The sequence below is a fragment of the Hypanus sabinus genome, chromosome 26 (genome assembly GCF_030144855.1).
Source record: "Hypanus sabinus isolate sHypSab1 chromosome 26, sHypSab1.hap1, whole genome shotgun sequence".
Lineage (NCBI taxonomy): Eukaryota > Metazoa > Chordata > Chondrichthyes > Myliobatiformes > Dasyatidae > Hypanus > Hypanus sabinus.
In genome coordinates, this window is record NC_082731.1 from 36,654,678 (window position 1) to 36,678,801 (window position 24,124).

Below are 24,124 nucleotides of genomic sequence, written 5' to 3' on the forward strand. Positions count from 1 at the left end.
GCATCAAGAAGGAAACTCTTTTGCTGGTTGATAAAATTAAAGAGATTGACAAGAAATATTCGATTACTCCTAGTAAGGAGCTTTACAAACAAAGGGTTGAACTTCAAACGGAACATAATTTATTACTTACATCTTCGATTGAAAATCAATTAATGAAAACCAGATCTGATTTTTATATACATAGTGATAAATTGGGTAAACTGTTAGCTAGTCAATTGAAGAATGCTTTGGTTAAACGTCAAATTACTAAGATCCGTCAGCAGAATGGGGATCTGACAGTTAACCATGATGAGATGAACAAATCATTTCAAGAATTTTATACCTCCCTGTATCGTTCCGAATTCCCTCATGATCGTAATACCATGTGTGATTTTCTTGGGAAATTGAATTTTCCAAAATTATCATCAGATGATCTTTCAATATTAGATACTCCTACTACGGATGCAGAAATTAAAGGGGTTATTTTCTCTATGAATTCTGGGAAAGCACCAGGTCCAGATGGGTACACAGTAGAATTTTTAAAATGTTCTTCCGCTACTCTTTCTCCTTGGTTATGCAGGATTTTTGAAGAAGCAATTAGATTGGGTAATCTGCCACAATCTTTTTATAGAGCTTCCATTTCTTTAATATTGAAGAAAGATAAAGACCCTACTGACTGTGCATCCTATAGACCAATATCTTTATTGAATGTAGATTCCAAGATCTTTTCTAAGTTACTGGCATCCAGGCTGGAGAAGGTATTACCCCAAATTATTTCAGAAGATCAAACCGGTTTTATTAAAAATCGCTATTCTTTTTTCAATGTTAGGAGATTATTGAATATTGTTTATACTCCTTCACATAGCACTTCAGAATGTGTCATTTCATTAGATGCGGAGAAAGCATTTGATAGAGTTGAATGGCTATACTTATTTAATGTGCTTGAGAAGTTTAATTTTAGTCCGACATTCATTTCCTGGATTAAACAGATATATCATACTCCAGTAGCCTCGGTGCTTACTAACAATCAAAGATCTCCCTTTTTTCGTTTATTTCGGGGTACTAGACAAGGTTGTCCTCTTAGTCCATTATTATTTGATATTGCTTTAGAACCCTTGGCAATTGCTATCAGAGAATCACAGAACATTTTTGGCATTAATCGTGGGACAGATATACATGTTATCATTATATGCAGATGATTTATTATTATTTATTTCTGATCCTGAGAAATCCATTCCTGCAGTTTTATCATTGTTGGCTCAATTTAGTGATTTTTCCGGGTATAAATTAAATCTTAATAAGAGTGAATTGTTTCCTTTAAATAGACAGGTTCCAATTTATGGAAATTTACCTTTTAAATTAGTTAATGACTCTTTTATTTATTTAGGGATTAAAATCACAAAAAACTATAAAGACTTATTTAAGGTTAATTTTTTACCCTTAATTGATCAGATTAAATGTTTGTTTACTAAGTGGTCACCACTATCTTTATCTCTGATAGGTCGGATTAATGCTATTAAGATGGTTATTTTACCCAAGTTTTTATATATAGTTCAAGCGGTACCTATTTTTATTCCAAAATCTTTCTTTGCTAATGTTGATTCAAAAACTTCCTCATATATATGGCAGAATAAAAATCCTAGGTTAGGTAAAATTTATTTACAGAAGGCAAGGAAGGAAGGTGGATTGGCATTGCCTAATTTTAGATTTTATTATTGGGCAGTTAATATCCGATATTTGATATGTTGGTTAAAGGATTGGGATTTATCTTTTAGCCCTCATTGGGTGAACCTGGAAATTAAATCTGTACAAGGATTTGCAATGGGTTCTATTTTAGTGACTTCTCTTCCCTTTGCTCTCTCTAAATTGCCGAAACGAATTGATAACCCGATAGTTAAACATACTTTATGTAAATGGTTTCAATTTTGGAAATTTTTTGGGTTGACTCAGTATGTTTTAAATATTCCTATTGTATCCAATTGCTTTTTTTATCCTTCTATTATAGACCAAGCTTATTCAGCTTGGAAGACTAAAGGATTACTACGATTTTCCGATTTATTTTTGGATAATTGTTTTAGATAGATAGATAGATACTTTATTCATCCCCAAGGGGAAATTCAACATTTTTCCAGTGTCCCATACACTTATTGTAGCAAAACTAATTACATACAGTATTTAACTCAGTATAAATATGAAATGCATCTAAAATCACCCTCCCAAAAAGCATTAATAAATAGCTTTTAAAAAGTTCTTAAATAGTTTACTAAAGTGCATTAAGTGCATAATAAAGTACTATGTCTTTTGAGCAATTATCTAATAAATATAATTTGCCTAGATTTCATTTTTTTAGATATTTACAGATTAGGAATTTCTTAAATACTGTACTTCCTACTTCTCCAAATTTTGTGTCTTCAGGTATTTTAGAGAATTTGTTTGAACTAAATCCTTTTCAGAAAGGGCTAATATCAAAACTTTACAATATAATTATGAAGATACGTTCAGAGCCCTTTTATAAGACTAAAAATGATTGGGAAAGAGAACTTAACCCTACTATCCCTATTGAGAATTGGGATTAAATTCTTCAATTAGTTAATTCATCATCTATATGTGCTAAACATTCATTAATACAGTTTAAAGTTGTGCACAGAGCTCATATGTCCAAGGATAAATTGGCTCATTTTTATTCCTATATAAATCCTATTTGTGACAGATGTCAATCTGAAATAGCGTCTTTAACTCCTATGTTCTGGTTGTGTCCGCTTTTGAAAAAATATTGGAAAGATATTTTTGATATTATTTCTGTGGTATTGAACATTGATTTACAACCACATCCTATTACTGCAATTTTTGGTTTACCAATGATGGACTCACTCCATTTATCCTCTTCCGCTTGTCGAATGATTGCATTTCTTACATTAATGGCTAGAAGATCTATTTTGTTGAATTGGAAAGAAATTAATCCTCCTACCGTATTTCTTTGGTTTTCTCAAACTATGTTATGTCTAAATTTAGAAAAAATTAGAAGTGTTGTATTTGATACTTCTATTAAATTTGAAAAGATATGGAGACCATTGATTAAATATTTTCATATGATGTAATATGACCCTGTTCCAAGCCTATTTGTTTTTCCAGTTTTGATTTTATATATGTTGAGAGGATCGGAGTTGACGACACTGATGATTTTGTATTTTTGTGAGATATTATAAACAGCCCTTTTTTTTCCATTTTTTCTTTTTCTCCTTTTTCTTTTTTTTTCTTTATTGGTTATTAGATTATTAGATTAGTTTTCTTTTGCATAATTTTTTTTTCTTTTTCCTGTTTTTTTTAAATATATACTATGATATACCTAGGTTTGCCTTGTTTATTTGTATATTGTATTATTCATGATTTGGGAATACTCATTTATACTGTAATCATTGCTTATGTATTCTTTCATGTTTAGTCGAAATGTGTATGTTTGTAATCCCATTATCTTTGTATTAATTTTATTTTGTTTTTTGTTTTTATTTTTGTTTATTTTATTTTATTAATAACAAAAAGATTGAGAAAAAAAGGAAAGTACATATTTTACCTTTCTATGCACATAAAACACTTAAGAAACATATGTATTTCAATAATTAAACCACTGTGTTGCCTAGTAATAATTGCAGCTTTCATTGGGGCAGGGCCTTTCACATGCTCCGTTAAAATTGTTCCGATCATTGACTAGCTGTAGCCTAACGTTTTTCCAATGACCGATGGCGTTTCACCTCTTTCCGATTGCTTTATTACTTCTGCCTTATTTTCAATCATGATCATGATTATTTTCGTGAACAGAAACACTGCGGATTCAGAGCTGCACCACCAGGTCCGAATCCACCGCACTGAGACATGTTAAATAAAGTCTGGGGTTGCGCTGGGTCCTAAAGACCACCGCACTGAGACAGGTTAAATAAGGGACTTGAGCATCTGCATTTTTTGGTATCCGTGGGGTGTCTCGGAACCAATCCCCAGCGGATAAGGAGGACTGACTGTAATTTGTTATTTCTACACTGTACTGTTGCCACACAACAACATTCAGGACCGTGCCAGTGATAACAAACTTGATTCCAAATCCTTTCTTGCACTATTTATCTATCTATTCGTTGTAACTCGTTGTTGCTGTCCGCGCTTTGTGGCGCATCGGGCGGCAACCTTGTTACTTCTTTAGCATCTACCTTTTCTTTGAAAAAAAGAGGTCAAATTGCTAGCTCAGCACTCAACCCAGCGTGGATGGGAAGCGTTCAAGGAGCTGGCTGGATTTGAACCTGCAACCATTTGCCTCAAAATCCAGTGCAGATGCCACTACACCACCAGCCAGCATTGTAACTCATAGTCACTTTTCATGCTTTGCACCGTATTGCTGCCACAAAACAAACTTCACGATGTACAGCGAATCAATAAACCCGATTCTGATTCATTTCTTTGATTATAACTACACCTAGTTAACACCATTTAAACGACATTAGGATAGGTTCCGTACCATGCAAAACTCTGAGCCACATATAGATAGCAAGAATGCCCAAGACTTTTGCACAGTAATGTGGGATGGAGAGCGAATTTCTAAATCTTGCGGGAGCAAAGGATGTTGGGAATGGCAAGGGTGGAGCGCTGTAGGAGGGGTGTAGGGCAGGAGGCAGAGGAGTGCCAAGGGTGGGGGTTGGTATGGGCGCAGACGCACTCAGCCCTGAGACACCAGGCAAGGTAATTTGATTCCAAACAATTGGTTCATTGATCATTACAGAATGTCTCTCTGGTGCTTCCCGCTCCCTTCCCCTTTTCCCAACCATGATCCCCCTCTCCCTGCCCCCTTCCCACTCTCATCAGAATCATATATATGTGTGTGTGTGTGTGTGTGTGTGTCTATCTATATAGATAGATAAATATATAGATACATGATATATATATATAGATATATGCACCTAGGACTTTAGCACGATACCGTACATGGATAGTAAAGGCTTAGACGATATGGGCCAAACGCAGAAAAAATGAATATCTTGGTGGGCATGGATGAGATTGAAAGGGCCATCTTCTGTGCTCCGTGACTCCATACTCTTGAATAGGGGGACACTGTGGCACAGCTGGTAGAGAGCCCCTGCCCCACAGATCCGTTGACCCGCGTCCGGTCGTGACCTTGGGCCTTACCCATGTGGAGTCAGCACATTCATGAACTTTGAACTTTAAACCTTGAGAGTGCGTGAGCTCCCCCCAGGTGCTCCAGTTTCTACATGCCCCCCAGCGCTGTGCGGTGAGTAGGCTGACTGGGTGCTGTTAGCTTCCCAGCGCAAGCGTGAGGGGTAAAAACCCGTGGAGTTGATCGATGTGGGCAGAATAAAGCAGGTTTAGAACAGAATTGGTGTAAACAGGTAGGCATGGAGTTAGTAAAGGGGCCGAAAGGCCTGCTTCCATGTTGTATGTCGCTCTGTATTTCTGTGGTGCTGTACGGAATAAGGTTAAGTGTTAATACCCCCATCACCCCTCCCTCTGCAATACTTGTGTACCCGGGTTCGATTCCCACCACTGCCTGTAAGGAGTTTGTACGTTCTCCCCATGACTGTGTAGGTTTCCTCCGGGTGCTCTGGTTTCCTCCCACAGTCCAAAGACAAAGATGGCAGGTTATTGATAATTGTAAATTGTCCCCGTGATTAGGCTCGGGTTAAATCGGGGGTTGCTGGGCAGCACGGCTTGAAGGGCCTAGTCTATGCTGTATCTCAGCATTCGATCCTGACCTTTGGTCTGGACTTTCTCCCCCTCACTGAGCTGGTTCCCCCAAATGCTCCAGTTTCTTCCCTCTTGCACTGGGAGGTTCGTTGGCTGCTTGAAGTGTCAAAAGAACTAAAGGCAAGTTGATGGGCGAGTGAGAGAGGACAGCTTTGGGGGCGGGGGGGTACAGGGAGATAAAAAGGGAGAATGGGACCAAAAGGATTTCCCACTGAGAGCTAGCATGGAACAGCTGGGCCAAATGGTTTTCTTCTAGAGTCCTCGAGAACTACAGTGCAGAAATAGGCCCTTCGGCCCATCAAGTCCATGCCAGACTATTATTTTGTCCAGTCCCATTGACTTGCACCTGGACCATTGCCCCCCATATGGCTCCCTTCCACATACCTATCTGTGGAATACTTTGCCCTGGGGGGCCGTGGAGGTCATTGGGTATATTTAAGGCAGAGGTTGATAGATTCTTGATTAGTCAAGGCATGAAGGGATATGGCAAGAAGGCAGGAGATTGGGGATGAGAGGAAAATGGATCAGCCATGAAGAAATGGCAGAGCAGACTAGATAGGCCAAATGGCCTCATTCTGCTTCTATATGGTCTTATAGTTCTGTCCAAATTTCTCTTAAATGCTGAAATCAAACAAGTATTCATCGCTGCCACTAGCATCTCATTCCACCCTCCGAGTGAAAAAGATCCTCCACACCCATTTTCCCTTGATCAGAATTTCTGTCTAATGGGAAGGGACTGGGCCAACATCCCTCATTCCCAATAACTAGATGTCGCAAAAGATTTGTTAAAAGAATATCCGCTCACCTCACAGGTCCTGAAACTCTTCCGCTGCATCCCGTGTTTCCAGAAGCCCAGGACGCTGTCGGAGAAGCAGACTGCACAAGGGGTGAGAAAGCGGACACAACGTCAGTACCAACAGACCAGCCACTGCTCCGATTACCCATTACCCACAGCGAAACTTACTGCTCCGCACCAGTCCTACCGTCCCAGCTCCTGCCCTCGTTATGTATTCGACATACGTTTCATTAAATACATCCACGGAACTCACCACAACTATTACATTGTAGAGCATACAAGGCGTGACTGGTTGGGCGTTACGACAGGAAATATAGACCTCATCAAAGCTATTAATACATTATTGGCAAAATAAACTTTCTCTTTTTGTCAATTAGAGTCACAGAAAAGTACAGCACATAAACAGGCCCATCTAGTCCATGCCAAAACCACTTACTCCCATCGACCTGCACCGGGACCATAGCCCTCCTATCCATGTATCTATCCAAACTCCTCTTGAACATCGAAATTGAGCTCCCATGCACCACTTGCGTTTGCAGCTCGTTCCACGCTCTCACGACCCTCTGAGTGAAGAAGTTTCCCCTCATGTTCCCCTTGAACTTTTCACCTTTCACCCTTAACCCTTGACTTTTAGTTGTAGTCCCGCCTAACTTCAGTGGAAAAAGCCAGATTGCATTTACCCTATCTGTACCCCTCATAATTTTGTATACCTCTATCAAATCTCCTCTCAATCTTCTACATTCCAAGCGATAAAGTCCTAACCTATTCAATCTTTCCACATGACTCAGATCCTTCAGACTTGGCTACACCCCTGCAAAGTTTTAAACTTATTTACATCTTTCCTGGTGGTAGGTGACCAGAACTGAGCACAATACTCCAAATTAGGCCCCACCAACATCTTATACAACTTCAACATAACACGCCTTCTCCTGTACTCAATACTTTGATTTATGAAGGCCAATATGCCAAAAGCTTTTGTTTACAACCCTATCTTCCTGCGATGCCACTTTCAATGAATTATGTAGCTGTATTCCCAGATGTATTTGTTCCACCACACTCCTAAGTGCCCTACCATTCATTGTGTAAGACCTACCCTGATTGGTCCTACCATTCATTGTGTAAGACCTACCCTGATTGGTCCTACCATTCATTGTGTAAGACCTACCCTGATTGGTCCTACCATTCATTGTGTAAGGCCTACCCTGATTGGTCCTACCATTTATTGAGTAAGACCTACCCTCATTGGTCCTACCAAAGTGCAAAACCTCACACATACTATAGTAATATATGATGTCATTATTTTTCAGCATTTCCGTTATAAATCACTGTCCACATTTATATTATGAAAGGTGATATGAATGCCCATGATGAAGCTGGTCGAGTCTGCGACCCTTTGCAGCTTTTTTCTGATTCTGTGCTTTGGAGCCTCCACACCAGACGGCGATGCAACCTCAGTCAGACTGCTCTCCAACGTACACCTACAGAAATTTGCTGGATACGTGCTATAGTTCTTAGGTGGCATTGTAAATCTCCTAATGAAGTCTGGCCACTTTTGTGCCTCCTTTTTAATTATATCAAAACAGTAGGTCCAGGACAGATCTTCAGAGATGTTGATGCTCAGGAACTTGAAGCTGCTCAGCTTTTTCCACTGCTGACCCCTCCATGAAGACTGGTGTGTGTCCTCATGACTTCCCCTTCCCTTACTGACGGTGGGTGCAAGATTATTGTTGGGACACCACTCAATCAATCTCGCTTCTGCACTGCTCCCCGACACTACCTGAGATCCTGCCAACAACCGCTCAAATGGCATTTATAAATTCACCTGTGACACATCGGTTGTCGGCAGATTCTCAGATGGTGTTGAGGAGCAGAGTAGGAGTGAGGTAGATCGGCTGGTTGAGTGGTGTCACAATAATAACCTTGTACTCAACCTCAGTAAGTCCAAGGAACTGATGGTGGACTTCAGGATGGGGAGGTCGGGAGAAGACACACCAGTCCTCATCGAAGGGTTGGCGGTGAAAAAGGGAGAGCAAGTTCTTGAGTGTCAACATCCCCGAAGATCTGTCCAGGGCCCAACATAATGTAGGGATGCAAGTGGCTCTACCTCATTAGTTTGAGGAGGTCTGGAATGTCACCAAAGAAGTATAGTACATTTCTAGAAAATTTCTGCAGAGCTTTCTGACCCGTTGCATCACCTTCTGGTATGGAGGCTCCAACAAACAGAAGCGAAGAAAGAAAAGCTGCAAAGGGCTGTGGATGCAGCCAGGGCCACCTTGGGCACAAACCTCCTACACTATCAAAGACATCTTCAAAAGGCAGTGCCTCAAGATAGTGGCATCCATCATCGACGACCCTCACTATCCAGGACAGGTCCTCTTCTCTATCGTCAGGGAAGAGGTACAGGAGCCTGAAGACCCACACTCAACATTTTTGGGACAGTTTCTTCCCCTTGGTCAACCAGGTTTCTCACTGGTCCAGGAGTGACGTACAGGGGCCTGAAGACCCACACTCAACATTTTAGGAACAGTTTCTTCCCCTTGGTCAACCAGGTTTCTCACTGGTCTAGGAACTCCTGAGCTCATTATTATCACTCCCTTTTGCACTACTTATTTATCTTTAAAATATATTCCTTATTGTACTGTAAGTTGAAGTATGTGTTGTCTTGTACTGTACTGCTGTTGCAAAACAACAAATTTCACAACAAAGATCAGCAACCCGAAACATTAACTCTGTGTTTCTCTCTCCTCAGTTGCTGCCCGACCTGCTGAGTACTTCCAACATTTTCTCTCTTTATTTCAGCTTTCTGCAGTTTTATGGATCATAGCAACAGCTGAGTTTTAAATAATCTGTGATCCTTACCTACAGATTCCACTGGAATATCAAACGTCACCTCTGGAAATAGGTCCTTACGCGTCATAAGTTTTCCTTCAATATTTACAACTTTCATGGTTTCTGTAAAAAAAGATCAAGCTTCGTAAATTAAGTAAATAATATTTTTCGTGGGCTGAGTTAGAGATGATGATGAATCAGCAGAGAGGAGGGAGGTTGACAATCTGAGCGGTGCCACAACAACAAACTCTCACTCAATATCAGCAAGCCCTAGGAGATGATTTACTTCTGGAGGAAAAAACCGGAAGCCTGTAAGCCATTCATCATTTGGGGATCAGAGGTGGAGAGGATCAGCAGTGTTAACTTCATCGGTGTTACTGGACATAAGTGAAATTACGAAGTAAGAGCAGCTGTCCCTTTACTTCCTTAGAAGTTTGCAAAGATTCGGCATAACATCTAAGACTTTGATAGATACATGGTGGAGAGTATATATTGACTGGTAGCATCATATCCTGGCATGGAAACACCAATGCCCTTGTACAGAAAATTCTGCAAAAAGTAGTGGATTCATCACAAGTAAAATGCCCCCCCACCAATAAGCACATCTACATGGAGTGCTGTGACAGGAAAGCAGCAACAGGGACCCCCCCCCCCCGCCACTATCCAGGTCATGCTCTCTTCTCACTGCTCCCATCAGGAAGAAGGTACAGGAGCCTCAGGACTCACACCACCAGGTTCAGGAACAGTTAATACCCTCCAACCATCAGGCCCTTGAACCAAAGGGGATAACTTCACTCAGCTTCACTTGCCCCATCATATTCCCACAACCTATGGTGTACTTTTAAGGGCTCTTCATCTCATGTTCTTGATATTTATTTTTATTATTATTATTTCATTTTTCTTTTGTGTTTGCACAGTTTATTGTCTTTTGCACGCTGGTTGCTTGTCCGCCCTGTTGGGTGCGGTCTTTCAATGATTCTATTATGGGTTATTGGATTTATTGAGTATGCCCGCAAGAAAATGAATCTCAGGGTTGTATGTGGTGACACATAAATTGATAATAAATGTACTTTGAATTTTGAAAAATGCTCTCGGTGCGTGGCTCCCGCCAGTAACTCAAAGGGGGAGAGGTAGGGAGGGAGGGGACAAAAGGGGAGAGGTCTTCTGCCTGTTCTATTGACCTCACCTTGGTGGTCACCCCATACCAATGTTCTAAGTTCACCTGGGAGGGCTGGATAACGAGAAACAACTTCTGGGGTTACCTTTCAAAGACCCATATACCCCCTCTTTTTGGGATGTAAGGATGAATGGTAGAAATTTAAAATCTGTGGTGCCTCTTACCAGAACGGTCATGAGTTCTACTTAAGTGAAACGTGAGATGTAAGGACAATCAAACAATGTCTTCATTAAATATATCCAGCTACACTTGGTTGGCAGTATTGGGGTGGAGATACGTCCCTACCCAAGGAGGTGTGAGGGGCTCCTTCCCTCCGCTAGCCTGAAGGTCACCCTTGGACAAGGCGTAACACCTGCTCAGCGCCCCCACCCCCGATCAGGGTCACGTGAAGCCATGAGGGCAGGTGGTGGACGGTCGTACGAGCAGCCGGTGCAGATCACAATCCTGGTTGTGTGACCACTGACACCAGTCAGACAATCTCTGAAGAGTATTGATGATGGCTGGGGTCACCCATCTGGTAAAGACACTGCCCAGAAGAAGGCAATGGCAAACCACAAAGTACACTTCAGAGGCTGTGGTCAAATCAACACGTACAAACAAGCTGGATGAATTCAGCAGGTCGGGCAGCACCCGTTGAAATGAACAGTCAGCGTCTCGGGCCGAGAAGTGTCCTGCCGAAGGGTCATGGCCTAAAACGTTGACTGCTCATTTCAATAGATGCTGCCTGACCTGCTGTATTCATCCAGCTTGTCTGTAATGGCATACCACTTCTACAGAAAAATTTGCCAAGAACAATCATGAAGAGAGCATGATCGCCCACATCATACAGCAGAGCACAACACGAATGAACGAACACTTGGTTGGATAGAAAGACTTCAGGAGCCTTCCCTCGAGGAGGACAATCCCTCAGGTGGAAAGTCTCCATTTGGGGCCTACGGGGAATCCTTCTCGGAGGAGCTGTGGCAAGATTCCCTCTCAGGGGTGAAGGGACACTCCCTCAGAGGGGCATAGCTTCTCATGGAGAAGCTTGTGGGGACCCTCTCTCAGAAGAATGTAGGGTTACTCTCCCAAGAAGGCAGAGTCTTCTTAAGGACATTGTGGGTGCTTGTGAATGAAACATAAAAGGTTGGTTTACAGGTGAATTAAGGCAAATGGAAAGTTGGCCTTCATTGCTGGAGGGATTGAGCTTAAGAACAGGCTTCTGCATAGAGTACAAGTGAGGACACACGAGATGCTCAGATACATCTGAGGATGCATTGGAACACATCATCAGTCAAGTGACCTTCTGTCATTGGGTGTTTTAACATCTGACACGCCTGCCCAGATGACCCAGCCGGGGGTGATCAGGCCCTGGCTTGTGGCCCAGCAGCATTGGTCCGTGGGTCACACCTCTTGATCCACAGCCATCTGGAGGCTCGCTCAGCAGCTTCTGTGATGGTCCTGAGGGCTCTTTTCTTTGCAGAGCCAAGAAGAGGGTAGGTTCTCCACAGCAAGCAGCCAGTGAAACCATTACAATCCTCCTCAACAGGCTCACATCATGCTCTCTACCCCTATCTCTGGCACTTCTCCTGGTATTTGGCTTTATTACCCTCAAAGTACCTTGTGTAGTTCTGGTGTCCTTACTTGAGAAAAGATAAACTGGCTTTGGAGGCAGTGCAGAGGAGATTCACCAGACTGGGGGTGCTTGTGAATGTAGATCAGGGGATTAGCCTATGAGGAGAGACTGAGTCACCTGGGATAAGGGGGATAGGATTCAGGATGGTGATGAGGGGAATAGGATGGTGATGAGTGGAATGGGTTTAGGATGGAGATGAGGGGAATGGGTTTAGGATGAAGATGAGGGAGTGAGTTTATGATGGAAATGAGGGGAATGGGTTCAGGATGGTGATGAGGGGAATGGGTTTAGGATGGTGATGAGGGGAATGGGTTTAGGATGGAGATGAGGGAGTGAGTTTAGGATGGAGATAAGGGGAATGGGTTTAGGATGGAGATGAGGGAGTGGGTTTAGGATGTTGATGAGGGAGTGGTTTTAGGATGGAGATGAGGGGAATGGGTTTAGGATGGAGATGAGGGGAATGGGTTTAGGATGGTGATGAGGGGAATGGGTTTAGGATGGAGATGAGGGAGTGAGTTTAGGATGGAGATGAGGGGGATGGGTTTAGGATGGAGATGAGGGAGTGGGTTCAGGATGGAGATGATGGAGTGGGTTCAGGATGGAGATGAGGGGAATGGGTTTAGGATGGAGATGAAGGGAATGGGTTTAAGATGGAGATGAGGGAGTGAGTTTAGGATGGAGATGAGGGGAATGGGTTTAGGATGGAGATGAGGGGAATGGGTTTAGGATGGAGATGAGTGGAATGGGTTTAGGATGGAGATGAGGGAGTGGGTTTAAGCTGGAGATGAGGGAGTGGGTTCAGGATGGAGATGAGGGGGATGGGTTTAGGATGGAGATGAGGGGGAATGGGTTTAGGATGGAGATGAGGGGGATAGGGTTTAGGATGGAGATGAGGGGGAATGGGTTTAGGATGGAGATGAGGGGAATGGGTTCAGGATGGAGATGAGGGGAATGGGTTTAGGATGGTGTTGAGGGAGTGGGTTTAGGATGGAGATGAGGGGAATGGGTTTAGGATGGAGATGAGGGAGTGGGTTTAGGATGGAGATGAGGAGAGTGGGTTTAGGATGGAGATGAGGGGAATAGGTTTCAGATGGAGATGGGGGTGTGGGTTTAGGATGGAGATGAGGGAATGGGTTCAGGATATAGATGAGGGAATGGGTTTAGGATGGTGATGATGGGAATGGGTACAGGATGGAGATGAGGGTGTGGGTTTAGGATGGAGATGAGGGAGTGGGTTAAGGATGGAGATGAGGGAATGCATTCAGGATGGAGATGAGGGGATTGGGTTTAGGATATAGATGAGGGGGAATGGGTTTAGGATGGAGTTAGGAGAAAGTACCTTTCCCAGAGAGTAGTGAATCTGTGAAATTCTCCGCCCAGGGAATCAGCAGAGGCTACCTCAATATAAGCATTTAAGAGATAGTCAGACTTTTGTATGGGAGGGGAATTCAGGGTTATGGGGAAAAGACAGACAGGTGAAACTGAGTCTATGGCCAGACCAGCCCCCATCTTATTGAATGGCGGAGCAGGATCGCCAGGATAGGTGGCCGACTCCTCTTCCTGTTCCTTGTGTCCTTATTGGTTAGCTTGAGTACTAAAATGGAGGAGTGATGGCTCACAATGTGAGTTGCCCTGACTGGATTTAAAAGCCCATCACTCTCAGTTGTGGCCAGCCAACCGCAGTAACACATGCACGTTTACGCCCACTCGAGATTCCCGTGTTCAAGGAGAGAGCCTGCTCCCATGTTAACGTGGTGAACTCTGACCTCCTGGTGGAATACCCGTCACCGTGGCGACCGGGTCACCAAGCTGACCGAAGCTGAAGTATTGCATACTTACGGCCAATGCACACCAGCACCATCTCGTTGTCCATTTGGCTCACGTGGATAAATTCCTCCTGTTGACCTGCTATGGAAAGAGGCTTGCCGTTACTTTGGCCGAGCTTATGCCCGTAGGAACGTTCTAGAGGCGAGATGGTCAGCTTGGTGAATCCAGCCCCAGCGTCTGCTTTGGTTGTTATGCTGCAAGGGTATCCGGGGTCAGGGGCAACACGAGGAGCAGAGGGAAGTCTGGGATGGATGTGACTCCGCTCTGGAGGAACCTGGAGGGTGTCTGCCCACCTGCCTTTAGGATCCCTCCACATCGATGCACAGCTCCCTGTATGCCTCTACAAACATGGTGGGGAGTGGGGGGAATGCGGTGGACACCAAAGTAAAGCTATCAGTTCACTCTCACAACAATCTGCTGAAGGAAGTCAGTGGTGTGCGGAAGAACACCACAAAGCTGTGAGTTCCGTCATCTAAATCATTGACATATAATGAAGAAACAATCAGTCCCAACACCAACCCCTGTGGAACACCTCTAGTCACTGGCAGACACCCACAAAAGGCCCCATACTCTTCGCCTCCTGCTTATCAGCCAATCTTCTATCCATGCCACACTCACAAAATGATGGAGGAACTCAGCAGGCCGAGCAGCAACTACGGAAAAGAGTAAGCAGTCGATGCTTCGGGCTGAGACCCTTCATCGGGACTGGAAAGATAGAGGAGAAGTCAGGGTAAGGAGGAAGGAGGAGGGGAGGGAGAAGTACAAGGTAGGAGGTGATAGGTGGAACTTGGAGAGGGGTAGGGCGAAGAGAAGAGCTAGGAAGCTGACTGGTGAAAGAGGTTTAGGGATGGAGAAAGTGGAATCTGAGAGGCGAAGATAGAAGATCATGGAAGATAAGCAGGTAAGGGGGAGGAGCACCAGAAGGAGGTGATGGGCAGGTAAGGAGATAAGGTGAGAGAGGGAAACAGGAATGAGGAATGGTGAAGGAGGGGAGAGGCAATCACTACAAGTTTGAGAAATCGATGCTCATGCCATCAGGTTGGAGGCTACCCAAATGGAGTACGAGGTGTTACTCCTGCATCCTGAGTGAGGTTTCATCATGGCAGTAGAGGAGACCATGGGAATGGGAAGCAGTATAGAAAAAGCTTTCCTAAGTGACCGGCTAGTCCTTCCTCAATTACAGTGTTCAGACTCTAGCGATAAGATAGCTTCCCTGCTGACATTCCAAGGCGTTAACTCACCTGTCCCCAGGTCTGTAAACCAGGACGAGGAGGAATTGAGGTTAATGGTCAGGAACTGTACAACCTTGTCCAAGGAACACCTCATGCTGATTCCAATGCATACAATCGGGTATTCCTGCTCTGGCACCACCAACGCTTCCAAAATCCGCAGGGGATTCGGCAGCGGAAAGTCAAAGTGCTGCAATATAGAGGCATTAGTAAGTATCTGAGTGTATTCCCCTTGTCAGTCTGAATGACAGTGTCTGAGTGTATTCCCCTCGTCAGTGTCTGAGTGTATTCCCCTCGTTGGTCTGAACGAGTGTCTGAGTGTATTCCCCTCGTCAGTGTCTGAGTATATTCCCCTTGTCAGTCTGAACGACAGTGTCTGAGTGTATTCCCCTCGTCAGTGTCTGATGTATTCCCCTTGTCACTCTGAACGACAGTGTCTGAGTGTATTCCCCTCGTCGGTCTGAACGAGTGTCTGAGTGTATTCCCCTCGTCAGTGTCTGAGTGTATTCCCCTCGTCGGTCTGAACGAGTGTCTGAGTGTATTCCCCTCGTCAGTGTCTGAGTGTATTCCCCTCGTCAGTCTGAACGACAGTGTCTGAGTGTATTCCCCTCGTCGGTCTGAACGAGTGTCTGAGTGTATTCCCCTCGTCAGTGTCTGAGTATATTCCCCTTGTCAGTCTGAACGACAGTGTCTGAGTGTATTCCCCTCGTCAGTGTCTGAGTGTATTCCCCTTGTCGGTCTGAACGAGTGTCTGAGTGTATTCCCCTTGTCAGTGTCTGATGTATTCCCCTTGTCAGTCTGAACGACAGTGTCTGAGTGTATTCCCCTCGTCAGTGTCTGAGTGTATTCCCCTCGTCAGTCTGAACGAGTGTCTGAGTGTATTCCCCTCGTCAGTGTCTGAGTGTATTCCCCTTGTCAGTGTCTGAGTATATTCCCCTCGTCAGTCTGAACGACAGTGCCTGAGTGTATTCCCCTCGTCAGTGTCTGAGTGTATTCCCCTCGTCAGTCTGAACGAGTGTCTGAGTGTATTCCCCTCGTCAGTGTCTGAGTGTATTCCCCTTGTCAGTGTCTGAGTATATTCCCCTCGTCAGTCTGAACGACAGTGCCTGAGTGTATTCCCCTCGTCAGTGTCTGAGTGTATTCCCCTCGTTGGTCTGAACGAGTGTCTGAGTGTATTCCCCTCGTCAGTGTCTGAGTATATTCCCCTTGTCAGTCTGAACGACAGTGTCTGAGTGTATTCCCCTCGTCAGTGTCTGATGTATTCCCCTTGTCAGTCTGAACGACAGTGTCTGAGTGTATTCCCCTCGTCGGTCTGAACGAGTGTCTGAGTGTATTCCCCTCGTCAGTGTCTGAGTGTATTCCCCTCGTCGGTCTGAACGAGTGTCTGAGTGTATTCCCCTCGTCAGTGTCTGAGTGTATTCCCCTCGTCAGTCTGAACGACAGTGTCTGAGTGTATTCCCCTCGTCGGTCTGAACGAGTGTCTGAGTGTATTCCCCTCGTCAGTGTCTGAGTATATTCCCCTTGTCAGTCTGAACGACAGTGTCTGAGTGTATTCCCCTCGTCAGTGTCTGAGTGTATTCCCCTTGTCGGTCTGAACGAGTGTCTGAGTGTATTCCCCTTGTCAGTGTCTGATGTATTCCCCTTGTCAGTCTGAACGACAGTGTCTGAGTGTATTCCCCTCGTCAGTGTCTGAGTGTATTCCCCTCGTCAGTCTGAACGAGTGTCTGAGTGTATTCCCCTCGTCAGTGTCTGAGTGTATTCCCCTCGTCAGTCTGAACGAGTGTCTGAGTGTATTCCCCTCGTCAGTGTCTGAGTATATTCCCCTCGTCAGTCTGAACGACAGTGCCTGAGTGTATTCCCCTCGTCAGTGTCTGAGTGTATTCCCCTCGTTGGTCTGAACGAGTGTCTGAGTGTATTCCCCTCGTCAGTGTCTGAGTGTATTCCCCTCGTCGGTCTGAATGAGTGTCTGAGTGTATTCCCCTTGTCAGTGTCTGAGTATATTCCCCTCGTCAGTCTGAACGACAGTGCCTGAGTGTATTCCCCTCGTCAGTGTCTGAGTGTATTCCCCTTGTCAGTCTGAATGACAGTTTCTGAGTGTATTCTCTTTGTCTGACTGTAGAAGCCATGTCTCTATATTCTGACTGTATTGTATTTTGGGTCGTACGTTTTTATTATGGGTTACGACAATTTGTGTCACATGGGTTGGGGTGTAGTATTCGCAAATGAGTATAATTACATATTAACACTTTGTACTCATTTTAGTTAGAGAGAGACTTGACAGGGGCATGGATTTTTTTTGTTCTAATCTCAGTTGTGTCACTTATTTCAGAATCAGAAACAGGTTAAGCATCACTGGCATATGTCATGAAGTTTGTTAACTTAGTGGCGGCAGTGGCAATGACCTGAGTGATGGGGGTCCCAAATGATGGACACTGCCCCGTGAGGCATTGCTCCTTGAAGACATCCAGGATACAATGGAGGCTAGTGTCCATGACGGAGCAGGCTGAACTTACAACTCTCTGCAGCTCATTTCGATCCTGTACAGTAGCGCCTACCCCAACCTCCACCCCTGTACCATGCATGAGTCAGCCAGTTAGAATGCTGTCCACGGTACATCTGTAGAAATTGAGTTTCAGCCCAACTTGAAATGCATGGATGGAAATTACAATGGACATTTACAAAATGGAGGAGGTAACAGCATCAGTTAATCATAAGTTGGAACAATTTGATTCATACTGGGAAAAATGGTTTAACTACATAACACCTCATAGGCCTGATTTTATTCTCGCAAGTCCATGAATATGTTGTAAAAAAAAGATCACTCCCTACTTTGTACGTAGATTTCTTATTTCACTTGTACTTTCTCTCTTCTCCTCTCTTTAAGTGTATACCTCAGATAATTAATATGCGGAGATTATGGTATATATAATTATCTGGATTGACAGGGTCTGATTAGGAACAGTCAGCATGGATTTGTCCGTGGAAGGTCATGTTTGACAAATCTTATTGAATTTTTTGAAGAGGTTACGAGGAAAGTTAACAAGGGTAAAGCAGCGGATGTTTTCTATATGGACTTCAGTAAGGCCTTTGACAAGGTTACGCACAGAAGGTTCAATCATTAGGTATTAATATTGAAGTAGTAAAATGGATTCAACAGTGGCTGGATGGGAGATGCCAGAGAGTAGTAGTGGATAACTGTTTGTCAGGTTGGAGGCCGGTGACTAGTGGTGTGCCTCAGGGATCTGTATTGGGTCCAATGTTGTTTGTCATATACATTAATGATCTGGATGATGGGGTGGTAAATTGGATTAGTAAGTATGCAGATGATACTAAGGTAGGTGGTGTTGTGGATAATGAAGAAAGTTTTCAAAGCTTGCAGAGAGATTTAGGCCAGATAGAAGAGTGGGCTGAAAGGTGGCAGATGGAGTTTAATGCTGATAAGTGTGAGGTGCTACATTTTGGTAGGAATAATCCAAATAGGACATACATCATAAATGGTAGGGCATTGGTAGGGAATAATGGTGCATAGTTCCCTGAAGGTGGAATCTCATGTGGATAGGGTGGTGAAGAAAGCTTTTGGTATGCTGGCCTTTATAAATCAGAGCATTGAGTATAGAAGTTGGTGTGTAATGTTAAAATTGTACAAAGCATTGGTAAGGCCGATTTCTGGTCACCAAATTATAGGAAAGATATCAACAAAATAGAGAGAGTGCAGAGACGATTTACTAGAATGTTACCTGGGTTTCAGCACCTAAGTTACAGAGAAAGGTTGAACAAGTTAGGTCTTTATTCTTTGGAGCATAGAAGGCTGAGAGGGGACTTGATAGAGGTATTTAAAATTATGAGGGGGATAGATTGGGTTGACATGGATAGGCTTTTTCCATTGAGAGTAGGGGAGATTCAAACAAGAGGACATGATTTGAGAGTTAGGGGGCAAAAGTTTAAGGGTAACACAGCGGTGAATTTCTTTACTCAGAGAGTGGTAGCTGTGTGGAACGAGCTTCCAGTAGAAATGGTAGAGGCAGGTTCGGTATTTTCATTTAAAGTAAAATTGGATAGGTACATGGACAGGAAAGGAATGGAGGGTTATGGGCTGAGTGCGGAACAGTGGGACTAGGTGAGTGTAAGTGTTGGCATGGACTAGAAGGGCCGAGATGGCCTGTTTCCGTGCTGTAATTGTTATATGGTTATTTGTGACGAATATGACTATATGTACAGTATCTGAAATACATCTTATGGAAACTTCAATAAAAAATAAATTACGAAAAAAAAGAAATTGGGTTTCATGGTTGGCACCGAACCACAATTAATTCTGGTATGCTTGATATACTGCCAATAAAGTTAATCTAATTGTGATTCTGGGACCCTCAGGGTACTGCTAGGAGCGGCTTTTGAGAAAACATCATTGGAGGTGTCTGTACATTATTTTATTTCTTCTCAATGATTTTATTGGTTACAGGGGTTCAGTGGAGAGTGTCCTGGCTGGCATTTTGACCACCCAGTACGCAGCCCCCATTGTGGAGGGCTGAAAGAGGCTGCGGACGCACGGAGTTTGTACATTCCCCCCCCCCCCACCCTGTGACCGCGTGGGTTTCCCCCAGGTGCTCCGGATTCCTCCCACAGTCCAAAGCTGTGCCGGTTGGTGATTAGTTTAGGATAAGAGTCAGGGGATTGCTGGGCGGCGTGGATCGTAGAGCCGGAGGGGGCAAAGGGAACAAGGCGTAACCCGGGCTATCGGGGTTGGGGGGGGGGGGTCCTGAATGATGGACTCCAGCTCGCCAGCTGATGGACCGCGATGAGCGGGCAGCGAGGGTGGGAACACTTACCTTGATGAGCATGAACTTCTGCATGGGCTCGTACCACTGCAGGAGGACAATGCTGGACTCCAGCGCCCCACACAGGTAGCAGCAGCCAGTGGGAGAGTTTCGTACTGCGGAAACAGAAAACGGGTTTAGGACCAGACCGGTGTCACACCGAGGGTCATGGGGTTGCGGGGTGGGGGAAAACAGAAGTGTGAAATGAGATGCGCAGGTATGTCAGTGTCACAGTGAGAGGTGAGGTGTGTGGGAATATAACATAGTTATAATAAATGTGGAGTGTATCCGTGTTACTGCATGGAACGTGACTCGGATCAAGTTGCAGTGAGGAATGTGAGGTACAGTGTTGTTACAACAATGGGCTTGTGCTGTATCAGTACAAAATGAGTATCCCTTATCCAAAATATTCTGAAATCCAAAATGATTTCAAGCTCTGACATGACATCACAATTGGAAAATTCCACAAGGCGCTGGGAAGGTTCCCAGGTGAGGCGCAGGTCTCTCTGCACATCTCAGACATTTCTGAGAAATCATTTCATTTTGTAGCTTGTCACACCAGACAGTCAGCCACTCTTGTCTGGCGGGCGGTGTCAGGATTGGTCTCCTTTTGGATTAACCGGGTCACGGTATGAGCGTTCCTGACTCGACCCTTGTTTCTTTTTTTAACAAGGCTGAGTGGTTAAGTCAACGCTCAACCCGGCACGGATGGGAAGTGTGCCCGGGGGGGTGGGGGGGGGAGCTGACTGGGTTCAAACCGGGTTCCGGAGTCTGGTGCTAATGCCGCTGCGCCACCGGCCTAGTTCTGAGAAGCGGCCACTCAAACGTAGTGGAGCAGAAGTTGATGGAAAACAGAAAAAGTGGAAAACGAAGATTGAAAGAGTGGATTCGTCAGCATCAGAGTGAAGGTGTGATGCTTAACAGTGGCTGATCACGAAACAAAGAAAGATCAATCACGACAAGACTGAAAACTGAAGGTAGTTGTGAACGCTCAGCTGGCTGGTTGTGGAAAATTTTGAGAACTTAATTTTCTGATTATTTGTGGTGATAAAGCGCCTGCTGATCACGAAGCAGCAGGGAAACTCACCGATGAGCTCACAAAGACCACCGACGATGAAAGGCTGAGTGGCTGCACCAGTACATATGTGCGTTGAACGGGTACGTACTGGCAGCACACCAATTCCAAGTCGGGAATGATGGCCATCCCAAACTATCTCATTCTACATTCCAAAACCTGGAATCCAAAACACCTCCGGCCGCAAGCACTTTGGATAAGGGAGACACAACCAATTGCTGTGAGAGTGTGGAGTAGAATGATGTCAATAGTGCAAACTTACATACAATGGGGTATACGGTGTCTCTGTTATAGTGATGGGCAGGCGTGGGGTGTGGAGGGAACCAGCGAGGGACGTTGGGTACATTTCAATATTATACATGGCTATACATTCTTTCAGTAATAGGTGTGGAGTATGTCAGTGTTGCCATGAAAGATACAGAGTAAATTAATATCAGTGTGAGTGGAATGACATACGATTCCTTATGGTTGTCGTTGTCGGGGATGCTAATAAGGACGAGCTCCCACTGCTTATTAAATGCTCCCGCTGGAGTGAATGTCAAATAGCCTCCAATCACCGAGTCCAGCTCCTGGCCTTCACGAGTGGCTTAGCGGAGGAGGAGAAGGAGCAGGAGCGAAGGTGGGTTATTGGTCTCTTAAAACCGGTCGCCCTGGGCTGATGGGGCTCATCAGCTGTGGTGGGCAGCTCAGGATGGGCTGACGGGCTAGCAGAGGGAAAACTCCGATCTCAAACCTCTGCTGTCTTGCAGCTATACCCACGCGTGGGGGAGGCTTTGGGAGTGACACCCAAGTAAAAATTCGGAGTTGGAGCCCCTATATGAAGTATGTGAAATACGAGGAGGATGTTAGGAGAACGCAGGGTGACTTGGACAGGTTGGGTGAGTGGGCAGATCCAGTTTAATGTGGATAAATGTGAGGTTATCCACTTTGGTGGCAAGAACAGGAAGGCAGATTACTATCTGAATGGTGTCAAGTTAGGAAAAGGGGAAGTACGAGATCTGGGTGTCCTTGTACATCAGTCAATGGAAGTGAGCATGCAGGTACAGCAGGCAGTGAAGAAAGCTAATGGCATGTTGGCCTTCATAACAAGGGGAGTTGAGTATAGGAGCAAAGAGCTCCTTCTGCAGTTGTACAGGGCCCTGATGAGACCCCACCTGGAGTATTGTGTTCAGTTTTGGTCTCAAAATTTGAGGAAGGACATTCTTGCTATTGAGGGAGTGCAGCGTAGCTTTATGAGGTTGATTCCCGGGATGGCGGGACTGTCATATGTTGAAAGATTGGAGCGACTGGGCTTGTATACACTGGAATTTAGAAGGATGAGAGGGGATCTGATTGAAACATATGATTATTAAAGGGTTGGACACACTAGAGGCAGGAAACATGTTCCTGATGTTGGGGGAGTCCAGAACCAGAGGCCACAGTTTAAGAATAAGGGGTAGGCCATTTAGAACGGAGTTGAGGAAAAACTTTTTCACCCAGAGAGTTGTGGATCTGTGGAATGCTCTGCCTCAGAAGGCATTGGAGGCCAATTCCCTGGATGCTTTCGAGAAAGAGTTAGATAGAGCTCTTAAAGATAGCGGAGTCAAGGGATATGGGGAGAAGGCAGGAACGGGGTACTGATTGTGGATGATCAGCCATGATCACAGTGCTGGCTTGAAGGGCTGAATGGCCTACTCCTGTACCCATTGTCTATATATTGAGTTCGATGCTGACCAGCAACTCCTGGGGCTGAACCGTGTAGGCCTCTGCCGTTCCTTTGGGTTCACCAACTGTGCGGAGAGGAGGAGCCTGCTACGCGGGCAACGCACTGCTCTCCATATTGTACCAGCTCGCTTTATCGTGTAGAAAGCTGGGACGCAACATCCATGGTTGACCCCGACTAACAAGCGGCCTCAGGTAGGGCAGATATCAATAGCATTACAGAAAGTGGTGTGGGGTATACCAATGTTAAAGTGAGAGGGTTGCAGGCTTTAAATCGATTACAATAATAGGGATGGGATTTGGGATTTGGGATATATTAGTGTTACAGTCATTGGAATGGGATGTTTCATGGGATTGTGAGTTATATTGGGGAGGATTATAATGAGAAGGGAGGGTAGAACGTTGGTGCAGAGTGGGACTAGGCGAGAGGGAGTTTGCAGAGGCATTTCGACCAACTTACCGACAGAACACTTCCTACAGCCTTTGGTGTCTGGGATTTTACTGGACGTTAAATTCTTCCTGCAGGGAACAGACGAACACGTGTAAGCACAACACCGCTAACCCAGTCCTTTCCATTGCCCACAGTCACGTAAGGACCAGGATGTCCAGGGAGGGGAAGCACCTCTGGTGAAGGGGCTCGTTGTGTCCGCTCCTGGGAGACTCACTCACCCTTGGTCCCCACTGGACACTCAGCCCTCACCTGTGGCCCCAAGTAGTTGCTTGCACGTGACAGGCGGAAGTAGCCGGCGGCCTCATACCCCAGTGAGATAGGGACATGGATGTCCTAGTACGTGAAGTTGGGTCTGGCGGACTGGGTGGATGAGTTCTATGGTGAGATCTGACAGCCAGGAAGGCAGTACTGCATGCTCCGTGGACAGCCAAGGGCACAGAACCCAAGACCCTGGTTTGTGATGCTTGGTCCTACCACTGGACCTGGACTTCAGAGGTTGGGGGAATGGAACCGCCCTAGTCTTTTCCACTTAAAAAAAACTCTCCTGCACAGGTTCCTATCACCATCATTGTACACAATGGGGGACGTCACGTGATGACGTAGGATCGAGACGTGGAAATCCAGCTCTCCCGTTAAAAAAAACAGTAAAATAATGTTTAAGTGAAGAAAAGTTAGTAAATACATTTTAAAAGTTATTTATAAACTACTCAGGATTGTCTTAAGATATGTCTCCTAAACAGAAGCAGAAGAAAACTACTACTTTGAAGGCAATACAAGTTGGAAAAGAATCAAGAAAGAGCCTCGGGCTCAAGTGCATTTTACCTCCGGCGATACAGAACAGGAAACTGCAGCAACATCAACCGTCTCCAAAAAAAAAGAGCAACAGGAA

General features: G+C 44.9%; 1 protein-coding gene across 4 annotated transcripts in view; it reads right to left on the reverse strand.

The window, feature by feature from the left end:
* Positions 1 to 24,124, reverse strand: part of LOC132381448 (mitogen-activated protein kinase kinase kinase kinase 5-like) — a 190,711-nt gene that overhangs the window by 9,235 nt on the left and 157,352 nt on the right. For 3 of the 4 annotated variants that reach the window (XM_059950855.1, XM_059950857.1, XM_059950858.1), the window contains 6 exons: positions 23,245 to 23,303; positions 20,021 to 20,124; positions 15,207 to 15,384; positions 13,978 to 14,046; positions 9,377 to 9,469; positions 6,527 to 6,597 (listed from right to left, as the gene is read on the reverse strand). In XM_059950855.1, coding sequence (XP_059806838.1) covers positions 6,527 to 6,597; positions 9,377 to 9,469; positions 13,978 to 14,046; positions 15,207 to 15,384; positions 20,021 to 20,124; positions 23,245 to 23,303 — 574 coding nt within the window. The remainder of the gene's footprint in view (positions 1 to 6,526; positions 6,598 to 9,376; positions 9,470 to 13,977; positions 14,047 to 15,206; positions 15,385 to 20,020; positions 20,125 to 23,244; positions 23,304 to 24,124) is intronic. The other variant, XM_059950856.1, reaches the window with a different exon arrangement.